The sequence below is a fragment of the Watersipora subatra genome, chromosome 1 (genome assembly GCF_963576615.1).
Source record: "Watersipora subatra chromosome 1, tzWatSuba1.1, whole genome shotgun sequence".
NCBI classification, from domain to species: Eukaryota; Metazoa; Bryozoa; class Gymnolaemata; order Cheilostomatida; family Watersiporidae; genus Watersipora; species Watersipora subatra.
The window spans coordinates 43,097,031-43,109,075 of record NC_088708.1 but is presented as its reverse complement, the minus strand read 5'-3'; the positions used below and the strand labels follow the sequence as shown (position 1 = coordinate 43,109,075).

The window sequence follows — 12,045 nt, the reverse complement described above, 5'->3', positions numbered from 1 at the left end:
TAGGCCGCGGCTAAAGTCAAGTTTTTAAAACTTACGTGAGGCTTAGGGGGGCTTCTCGATAAATGTGGTCTCAGCTCAGTTCCGCACTATAACCATAGACCCGCAGTCATGGTACACTTTTATGTACGGGATTTTGGCGACCTACTCGTTTATTTTCAAGGTCATATTTATGTAATACTTTAGACTAAAGAAGAATTTATCGCTAATGTTTAACTCACCACAGTCATAGGTTATTAAAACCGTTTCATTATTGACCGGCATCTTTCCATCAACGTGAAGTCCTCTAACAGCGCAATAAAATTCTAGCTGAAACATGGCAAGCAAGTTTTTGATGCAAGGGTTTAGGAATATTAATTCGAACTTGGAAGTAAAAAAAAATTCTTTGCATTTACTGATGTAGCCTGTTTTCTTCTTCATGAGGACGGGGTATATCGAAACCCTTCTCAACACTTTCGCTCCTGAAGGGGTCAAGGACGACAAAACCTCAGTCATTAGCCGCGGTCTGTGGGCATACGCGGCTTGTTGGAGGATTATTTTTTCTTTCGTGAGTCATCTGGTTTTGAGCACAAGCCACGCGGCTTGAGCATGAAGACTTACGGTATATCACTAGTACTGACTATATTACTATATAACATTAGTCTGAATATATTACATGTACTATGTAACACTAGCACCATTGCTGTATAACAATTACTGCAGGCTCGCAAGAGGATGACGAGGCTACTGAAATGCTCGTTGGAAATGCCCAGAACCTCATGCAGTCAGTGAGGGAGACTGTACGCGCTGCCGAGGGCGCAACCATAAAGATGCGTGTGCAATCAGGTTACTCTATTAGATGGGTTCGACGCCGACCATGGTTTACTTAGGCCTTCCAAGCGCTATTCTCGCTTCAGGTGCTGCATGGTGTCTCTGTAAGATTGCATATTGACAGAAACATTCAACATATTCAGAGATCTACACGGTAGAAAGAATGTATATGTATATATACATTATATGCATATATGTATATGAGATCCTTGGCATGTATATATATATATCTTGATATAGAGATATATGTTCATACATATGCTTGTGTACACGCAGGTTACATACCCAAGGTTATTTTTGGACTAAGTCAACTGTATGACAATCTATAATATATTAATATTATTGTTTACAAGTTTGATATCAACATCATAAATTCATCTGTTTACTCAAAATGTACTCACTGCGTCTGTTTTACACAGATCATAGTCTGTAGGTAGACCCATTTTTTTATTCTATTCATTTTGCTTCAGTTATATTTTTATCAATTTACTTATATTTGGTCAAGTCGTATTGCTGCTTTTGTAAGACGATCCTCTTGTGAAGGTGTTGCTGTCAGCACAAGCTATAACAAACCTAGTGATGTCATTCTCTTTTTCATAGAGATATTCAAATGTTATCATTTGAAAACAAGTTTAGTAGAAAATATAGAGTCGTCTCGTTTATGTAATAGGTAGGCTCTAAACTGTTTAACCTTTCTTACAGCCATTTCACAAGTACGTTTTGGTGCTCCTGTAGTTTGTAGTCATTCTACTGTTGCTTTAGCTGTAGGCCCACCTGACTAGCTTTTCATCTATTTAGATTTAGCATTTATTATAAATGCTCATTAATATGTTAGACATTTAGGTAACACATAAATTTGCCAATTGTTAAGTATCACATGTGTATTTAAATTATTTTGATTCTGGCAACAATATATTACTAATTCTTCAGAAGTCTTGCTCTTCTTGCATGCATGTATAATAACAGTACGTGCACTTTGGGTGCTCTCTCTCTCAGCAAATGTTACAATGGTTTCTAGACAAGGCTAATTGACAAGGCTAATAATTCATTCTACATCTAAGAATGTAGGTGAAAATCTACTGATGTTTTTAACAGCAGTTCAGTAAATCTCATTCAACTTTTTGTCTTTTTTGCATTATCTTAACTTCTGAAACCAACTTGAAGTGGCCGCTGAGTTGAGATTACTTATATAGAGGTTTCACAAATTACATCAACATCGTCGCACTATACCTCATATAGGTCATAGTTAAAGCTTGCATGTATTTTAGAAGCACAAGCAATAAATAAAAATTATTTTATAGCCTTTCATCCAAGAATTGAAATAAGAAATCATCTACTCAAAATAATCTACTTATTTAGGCTAATAAAACTCTAAAGGTTTTTCAGCTTGTACTCGAGGTGTCTCTTAGGTGAGCGAAGGCCTGAAATAACTCTCATGAGAAACCTGACTAACAGGAATTTATTGCAGTCTCAAATGCTAATCATTACATCATGGCTTCCTTAATGGAGCTCTAGAATGGCGTTATTAAAGTTGTATACTTTTACTAGCTGTGTGTGCTTGCACATGTGTACGCGTACACGTGTGTATGTGTGCACATGTGTGTGCGCGCATGTGTGTGCAGGTGTGTGTGCGCATAAGTGTTCTTACTGCTAATGTTTGTCTACGTTTACACTGCTGATATGTGTCTACGAGTGTGAGACCTTGTGTGGTTAAATGTAGGTGTGAGAAGGCAATACTGTGTTTATTTATGCTCATGGATTGGTATTGTTAAAGCCACCATATATATGTCTGACATTCTGTAAACTGCCTATCATTTGTCAAAAGTATGTATTTGAATCATTTTAGTGCAAACGCGGCCTTCAAAAACAGTTGATACAGAGTGGTTGCAGCTTAGTTGTTTCCTTTTAAAGCATTTTACCTTAAAAAGTCATATTTTGCAGGTTAATTCTTAAAAATAAATTTCAGCTATGCCTAATCGGTTCCTTTATTTTGCTGTCGTAACAAGTCAGATATTTAAAATGTGGTATTTTTGTGTAACTTATTTTGCTTCTGATTTTAATACAGTGGTTCTTAATATTGTTAGACATACTGAACCCCGCCAATTTCATATACGCCTTCACCGGTTAAAAAGTAAAATATGATTTTTTTCACATTCTGGACAGGTATATGTTTTACTGGTGCACAAAATGAACTGGATTAACATCACTGTGTTCAAAACAGAAAACCAATTTGTTGCATGAACACAACAAATTACATATCTTGCACACCTTGCAAATTAGTATGATTTCTGCTGTTGCCTTTGAGAGACTTCTCATGTGTCTTGACCTCCAGCGAACCCTTGAGGCTAACTCACCGAGCCCTTAGGTTGAGCCCAAGTTCAGAACTACTGTTTCAGTAGCAATAAAATAATTGTAGTAGAAGATATGGCAAAATGTATTCATCACTTTACAGACATCTATATAGTGATGAGTAGATCTATCCATATTACGGTATCTCACGATGATTATAAGTATGCAGGAAACTTCAGGTATATTTAACAATATCCAGTTTTACCACCTGTATGTATAGAGTAAGGAAGACTGATGCATGCACTTTGACACTATCAATGTTTTTATGCTGTTTTGCTTGTCAGAATCCATTTGCATAGATGAAAACATGAAGCCGCTACCTTGAGTTAGCTGAAATAACATGGTTTTTGAAAGGCCACAAACCTCTCTAATGCTAGAAACAAATAGAACAGGGATGGCCAAATGACTTTGGCCATGATCCGTTACAGACCAGTCTGGCAAATGAAAGATCCACAACAAGCTGAAGATGTGTATTTTTCTTTTTTATCATACGTAAACATGCAAGTAGTTATGTACATGCATTTTGCTTGTATACATAATGGCTACAAATCAGTGAATATATGTGCTGCAGTAAATATGTCTGATATCAGTGAGAAAAATGAGGAGTGGGCTTTGACTTCACATTACTATCAAAACGCAGTTTTTTGCTACATACAGCGACTCTTAAATTTTACGAAGATGAATACTTTACTTTTTATGAATTAATTACTTGTTACAAAATTCATTGCTGAAAACAAGGAATTCACAAAAATTCTGATATGAGTTTACAAAAATCATTTTTAAAACAAAATAAAAATACTTCAAAAAACTTTTCCGACAGCTAACTTGAAAGATCCACAAAAAAACTGCAAAGATCTGGATCTAGATCCGTCATTTGGCCATAGCTGAGATAGAACATTTGACCTTGTGAGTGCTCAGTCAGCAGATACTTGATAGGATCTCAGTCGGTTCATAAAGTAGAGTCTATTGATTTTACGACGCTGGTGAAGTAAAATGTGGAATATTAAACGCCAACTTCAGGATTTTGGGCTTTTTGTAGTCACTTGGTTACTTTTAAAATCACTGTGAGAGTGGAGCATAGACCATTGACTTTGGTACTTATGTCCACGCACTTATCAATGAAGTCATTATGCAGAAACATAATTGAAAGAATGCACATGTGCAAGTGTTCGGCTCCAACAAACTTTTTTATACAAGTTTTATTAGAACATTTGTACTGGTGTGATCTTGGCATTGGTCACAAGTAAAACATTGCAAATGTTCCCTCTGAGAGATGTCACTAAACTGCACCAGATACAGTGAATGCAGCGAACTCTGCTAGTAATATGTTTATAGTGAGAATTCAATCCGTGGTGTAGTTAAGTTTACCACAAATCTGGTTACCAATTAATTACAACCGATGAGCTGTTAGGATGCCGGTGAGCAAGGAGATGGAGATGACGTGGAATAAAAAAGGGGATGTTCTTGGCAGTTGCTCTTGCAAACATTGCTGGTTTGGTTGTTTATAAGATTATATAGAGATGGCCAGATGATACTCGTCCAAAAATTTAATCGCTATGCCTATAGTAAGTAGCAGTGGATTTGGAAAGTTTTTGACACTTTCAACAGGTGCTCTCCGGTATCAGGAACTAGGCTTAGATTGAATCTTTACTATAATAAGAATCATGTAATTCAAAGCCATGTATAATCTGAAGCCAGGAGGTAGGCAAGAAAAGATTGCATTATACAGAATTTGAACTCACAGTTTTTGGCATGGTAGACCAACACTCCAGCAACTGCGCCAGTCAACCACCAATTACATTTCTGGAATAATTGTACACATAATTATTACACATGACAATCTCTCACAGCACACGGGACTGCCAGGGTACAAGTACATCTTTATAAATAGTGCATAAATCTATTTTTTGTTTTTCAATCGGCAGCAAATATACCCTAAATCAAAACCTCACACACTCTGTGTAGACACGAAAATTTATAGTCAGTCCACTAGGTAGTCAACAAATCAGGTATTGCAGAACCTACAAGTAGGTCTATATTGAACCGCGGCAGCATTGAGTCTCATCTTTTAAGTATCACACAACTCTAAAATAACAAGCGCTTTTCCTTGATCACCTTTTAATGCTCTCTTGCAGTTTCATCTTATTCCTACTCTATTTGAATATTTATTGATTGTAAGAGAATCCCTATTCAATGGTTTATCAGCTCTACAACTTCTGAACCAGTCAAACTCGCGTCTCACGCCGTGTATACACAAAGAGTCGGATAAATATTTCATGCCATTCACTAGATTCATACATCATGCTATTAGAAGTCTGTACGCTATAGTCTGCCAGCACGTCTTCACATTGCTGCATGGTGAGCTTACTTTGTTTGTATTATATGTTGCTAGGATGGGCTTTAAAAGGCTTTTATTAGCTAATTTCTTTTGATTCTTGTGTTTCATTATAAGGCATTGTTAGAACAACTTAAATTTGTATTTTGGGCAATTGACGAATTGAAAAATTGGCTAATTCATAAAAGTTATAATTTTAGTATTTCTGCTAAAGAGACAAACCTTAAATGCTATAAAGTGCTGAAAGTTCTCACAAGCTGATAATCAGCATTTTGAGTGTCATCAACTTATGTGTACATGTGTTATAGAGTTTCAAGGGTTGTTTCTAGACACGGAATAGGAAGAAAGTTCACAACAAAACACAATCCTAAAATTAATCCGTCATAAAGTGGTCTTTGGGCTATGCAGAAAGTAAAGAAAGATTTCACACGGTAACACTGCCAAAAATAATAGTTTGCAAAGCCTTGCACAAATATATTGACATTTCGCAATCTAAAGAGAGTGCTATGCCTACATTGACAATAGTTTATTATTTCTCTAAAGAAAAAAACACTTGTCAGGAAAAGTTTTTCTACAAAAAGAAAACTAGACTAATTTTTGGTATTTATTTATTTTTAGTGCAATTGAAGTTAAATCTTTTTGCAATGCTCTTTATAAAGTCTCAATTGCTTGACCTTTGAGCGTGATATACTAGCCAATGAAATTGTTCACTCGAGGTTATTTTTCTGATCATTTTTTATCTGCATTAAATGGTAACAAAGCAATTAGAAAAATGTCTGAACTACCTTCAGAAACTTTGCAAAATCAACATAATCAAGCTTTAAACACCGAGCACGCTTTTTGGCTTTTCAATCAGAAGTCCGTGTGCCATAGTCAGTTAGCACAAGCTGCCACTGGTGGGTTGATAACTTTACTTTCTTTGTATCATACGCTGACATATTTGGCTCTAAAAATCGTTTACGAGTCAATTCATTTTTCCATCTTATGTTCCTTTATACAACACGTTTAGCTCGATTTAACTTTAAATTTTTGGGGCAATTAATGGTGACAAGTGAGTGGTGCAAAAAATTTTTTGACAAACACCACAATATCAAAGAAGAAAAACAAACACTTAACCGAAAAGAGAAATAATAGTCTAAAATAATTTTAAAATCAAATCATTTGTTTACACTAAGTAAATTTCATAAAAATGACTTCAATGTTTAAACGGTTTTATTCGATTAACCCTGACTTTGGCTTCGAACAGACGGATGGGTGGACAAACACGTCTCTTATTATAGTAAAAGTCATAAAAAATTTAGTTCCAATATTAATATGATATAAGTACTTACCACAGTCTTCCCTAAATGGAAGAAGAAAAAGCAGGCTGATCCATACGCTGCTGTATATATATATATATAAATATATATATAAATATATATATATAAATATATATATATAAATATATATATATAAATATATATATATATATATTATGTCTTGGGGTGTCTAAATCCGTGCAGGCATCGGGCTCCTATAAGTCCTATACTCGAGGCTTGACCTTCTAACGCCGATCTGGTTTTTTTAATTCAAGTTACTAACCAACGTACGCATATATAACAGTTGCGATGTTCACAAATGTTGAATTAAAATACGGTAGCCTACCAGATCATATTATAATAGTTCTAAAGTGCCTAATCAACCAAATAATGGAGTTAAATTATGAGATTTTGTAAAGGCTTACATAACTATTTATAATACGTATTATTATTATAATCAGCAATGTTACTACTAACAAAAGGTAAAAGTCAGTGATCAACCACTTAGATTTTGAGATGGCATAAAACTATAAAAAGCATATACATGTAGATGTATATTATTCATAAACTCAATGTATCTTCACTATAAATGTTTAACAACGGCTAAATGTTGCTAGTTTTGTTTATCTGGAATTGTCCTCTCAGGAAGCTTCCAACAATTTGAAGGTGTCAGTGATTGGACAAAGGTTTCTCTTTAGTGCTTAGCATTGTTTTGATAGGTATAACTCGCTATTACAATTATGCGGTGAATTCATTCACCAATCGGAAGACTGACAGGGAATGTTGGGTTCCGGGCATTATTGATTTTAGGTTCACAAGACTTCATGGTTACTGCAAATAATCAATTTATCTGACTGTAGAAGCAGTAGAAGCTCAAAACTATTAGTGGTTTAAAACTGATATCCAACTGCTAATCCATTACGTATCATGTACAAGTAACGATAGTTTTACTGTAATTATTAATTTTCCCTCAACAACAGCAGTCAATCCATCCTATTGGCTAACATTATTTTAGGTACCGCATTTATAAATTTTTGAATGTCCATGAAGTCTATGTTGTTATAAAATCTTCTTCACTTTGTTTCTTTTTGGCACTTTATCATATTTGACTTCCACTTAGTGGATCTGTCAGCAAAACTTCTCTCGATTAAGAGAGTTTCAACACAAAGATCAGAAGCAAACCTGTTCAGTCTGTCACCTGTGTGTGCTGACTGACACTTAAGAGAACTCGCTTTCAAGGTGGACGACTGTATTCAGACAAAACTACTCACCAAAGCAGCACCAATACTCTTTGTTTGTTTCTCTTCCATCTAGGTATCACTTTTTTCTGCCTCCTATATACCCAGTGTTAGGAGGCAGTTTGTTTTGTTTTGTTTGATGAAAACAAAACAAAAATTTAAACAGTGTCAAACTTTGTTAACTTTTGAGCATTAGCAATATAATATTGCGAGTACCAATAGACATTGAGCTGCAAAAGAACTGACATTCCTTAGTAATGTGTGTCCAACAAAGCTAGATGAAATAACAATGCACCAATAATTTGATTAGTGATAAGGCCTGTTTTCTTGAAAAATATTAGACTTTCTCAAAGTTCTTCAAAAACATCATGCAACAGAAGATGACGCGGTAGTAATGCATTGTCCAGAGCTTTAGCTTGCTAAGTAGATATTTAGCTTCACCACTATGAAGACAAGACTGTGTTAGTTACTGTCCGGTGAATTTCTGTCGACTAAATTAAAGTTGTCTGTTCGGTAACAATTTTTCTTAAGTGGTTAGACATTGCTCTAGTCATACGCCCTTAATGAGTGTTTTGTGTGTTTGGCTAGTCTAGATTTAATGGTTTGTTTCACGACCAGACACGAGTGAAGCGATTGTTTGGGTGCTTTATGATAAATGCATATGCGCACACAACTCCCGAAAAATTATCCGTCAACGGCCGTTACCAAACCCTTGTACCAAAATCCCATTAAAAGAATTTAACCATTTTTGTGTAGAGTCGTTTAAGTATAATAATGTTACAAAACACATATAAACCTATTTAAATATATTGCCAAGTCTTTGAAAAGTTGATGCAATATCCTAAAACTAACCTATCTGATAGGATTATACATAAATAGACAGATTAATTTGGCCTAAAATCGCCATTAAAACTCGACAAACCTTTTTTAATCAAAATTAAGACCAGCCAACGAAACGCCGATAAGGCCGTGCGACAGAGAGTAGAACCATTAAGTCATGCGCATTTCACGAGTCTATGGCATTGTCCAATTGCCGAAAGTTTCAGTCATTAACATAGAAGTACTGAAAAGTAATCATTTCTTTTTTGCCGATTCTACCGGACTCTGATATTTTGGACACTTAAAATGAGTACTTTGATATTCCAACTGATGTCCAAAGCAGTGAAAGTAAAGGAAATGACGATGATATTTTTCTAACGATTCTTATAAGATTATTACAATATTTAATTGTAGGAATAATTATTTGATTTTATAAGATTATTATAAGATTTAGTTATAAGAATAATCATTCGAATTTACAAGATCGAAGTATATAGTGACCGATGGTGTGCAATATGTTACCGCTATTATTTTTCTAAAGATTTTGTTGATGATACTGCGGCTGTGCCCAATATCGCGGTACTGCCAAGCCGTTTTTAATATCTGCAAAATTAAATAATAGGCTTACGTTTTCCTTTATATATACATCTATTTTTATGACAATCAGTTAAAATATGTTTAGATTTTTAAATTCAGCATAATCTTTTAGATATAAATACAGAAATCTAGATAAATACCACAACTTCTTGATATTGGTTGCTATGACCAATGATATACAGCCCCCCCCCCACCCCCGGTCTGTGTATATTACACAGCAGCTTGCCATTTTACTTCTAATATTGCATTTCTCAACTGGCAGTACCCTTTCTTTTTCCATTATCACTTTGGCCATGGGCTGTATGACAGGGGAATTTCTAGTCTTAAGGAATCTATGGTAAATGGAGTTATCCGCTCAATAAGCGATAGCATCTGAACTCATTATAAAGTTAGAACCTATTCGTTAATCATAGAAAATCCCCGGCACAGCAATATAAACTTTATACAGCATCTACATGTACGAGACAAAAGGACAAGTCCCAGCCAACAAAGCTAAGTAACAATCTATCAAATCAGCTACACACAAAGATAAAAAATACAGCATGCATACAATAAACAATAATATCTTACTTCCTGTACAGTGCAAATGAGTTGAAATTTTGTATGATACAATCAGTTTTTAATCATCAGCTGGTCTGTCTGTGTGTCCACAGCTTTGGACACACAGACAGACCGCCTCGGCTCTTACTTTAGTTAAGATTATAATCAATATTGTTATCGAAGCCTATTTTTGTTTTGATATCTCCAAGCAATATCTGTATCGGTATTATATCACTTTATTTCTTCTTAAGAATGTACTAGGTCAATATATGTTTTTTTCCTAAGAAAATTTTTCGTAATTTTCTTTTGAAAAAAGCTTTTTGTGACTTTGGAGTCGATTTGTTTCCAATTAAGGTTAGAGAAGCTGGGTGCTCTACTAGTTTTCTAGACATTTACTAGACATACCTTATTATCAGATAACTAACCAGACTGAGAGTAAACCCATTCTTGTAGGCTTAGACAGTTACCTACCTTAACATAGACCAAACTCTAGGCAGTAGGGACAAAGGCTATGTAAGTGCCCAGCATGAGACAACTCCTACAACAGATATGCCATACTAGCTGAAAAGCAGAATTACATAGCATTAATAATATAGCTGCTGTATGGGAAAAAGTAAACCTTAGTTAAAATTATCAGATCGGTTCTATATCTGTCTATACACTTAAATAGAAAGGAATACTTTGATATGTGCAGACACAGTTTTTCCTATATTTACAAGGAAGTGACATTTTTATATGTAATACACTATCCGAGTCAACTAGTGTGTGAGCATATTTGTAGGCATATGATTTTTTGATTTGTTACTTAGATTGTTTTTAATTTAAAACTAAAAAGACTTAATTTAATAGTTAAATATTGAACTTCCCAAAACTTTGTTGATATTTTTAATTTAGCCAGTATGACCTCTACTACTCAATCTATCTTATAGGCTGCTAATTTTTTAATGGTTGTATGACCACTGTACAAAAATATTATATTGTAGGTGTTACAATAAAATCAATTAAACATATAATAAACCCAATTATGGGACTTGAACGAGAGGGTATTAAGCATACATTACGAGGGCGTAATGTACTGTTGGTGTAAAGGGTCAACAAACTGTCATCTTCTATTTCAAAGCATGAGGTGCTCAACGCTAGTCATTTTCCATTATGTGTTCACACTGGTCATATAGTTCTACTCTGTGTAATATAATGCTAGTGCAACATCATTGTGTATGTCTATGGGCATGCGAGCGATACGGAGATGGGCTATCGAACATTGCCCATGGTTATGAGCATAGAGTTCATTGCTCTGCCCACTGGTTGAGGCAAAATGCCAGTTTTGCTCTTTCAACTCTTTAACCTGCAGAATAACATTACAACTAGAAAGGTTGCGTTCTACCAGTTGTTTGCCTTTATTGAGCATTTAGTAGCAGGCAATTTTACTATTGTAGTTCCCTGATTGCAAAGAGGCATACAAGCTCGTGCAGGTAGGTGTCTCTTCAACGCAAGAGAAGGTTGTCGAAAGTCAATCCACTTCTGATCAAGAACTTTTCATAAACAAGCTGTGCTGTCGAATGCAGAGGAACTTGGCATGTAGCAAACTGTGATATACCAAAGTCTGTCAACTACACAGGTTGGTTCTTTTTAAAATCACTAAAATTTTAACCTCTGTAGGAATAACCCATCCTCTAACTTAACAATAGCCAGACATATCAATGTTTCTATGCTTTGTAGCCTGCGGTATACTTGCAATGAAATTGCTATGAATATCACCCAAGGGCTGTGACCATAAACTGGTAATAGATAACCGCCATTGATTATCAATCGGCATTTAGCCATATATAGTTGGTATCCTTGTCTAATAGATGCGCTCTATCTCTAACGTAAAATATTGTAATGAGAGAAGCCTTGGGAGCTGTTATCTGAGTGTCAATATAATGAAATACAAGTGTACGTACCCACGGGACGGCTTCAGGCCTTTCCCCCTCCTGTAGCAGCTACAGCAGGTGCTTGCAAGTATTCTGCTGCAATGGCTGTTTTCTTCAGAAAGATAAGTGGTCTTGAGTTGCTAGAGAAG

The 12,045-nt window shown here is 35.2% G+C and overlaps 1 protein-coding gene across 1 annotated transcript in view; it reads left to right on the top strand.

Annotated features, from left to right (window-relative positions):
- The window catches only part of LOC137388568 (vinculin-like), a 45,692-nt gene extending 43,953 nt beyond the window's left edge, over positions 1 to 1,739 (top strand). The window contains exon 22 of the mRNA XM_068075072.1: positions 700 to 1,739. Within this exon, the coding sequence (XP_067931173.1) occupies positions 700 to 866 (167 nt within the window). The 3' untranslated portion in view covers positions 867 to 1,739. The remainder of the gene's footprint in view (positions 1 to 699) is intronic.
- The last annotated feature ends 10,306 nt before the right edge of the window (positions 1,740 to 12,045 follow it).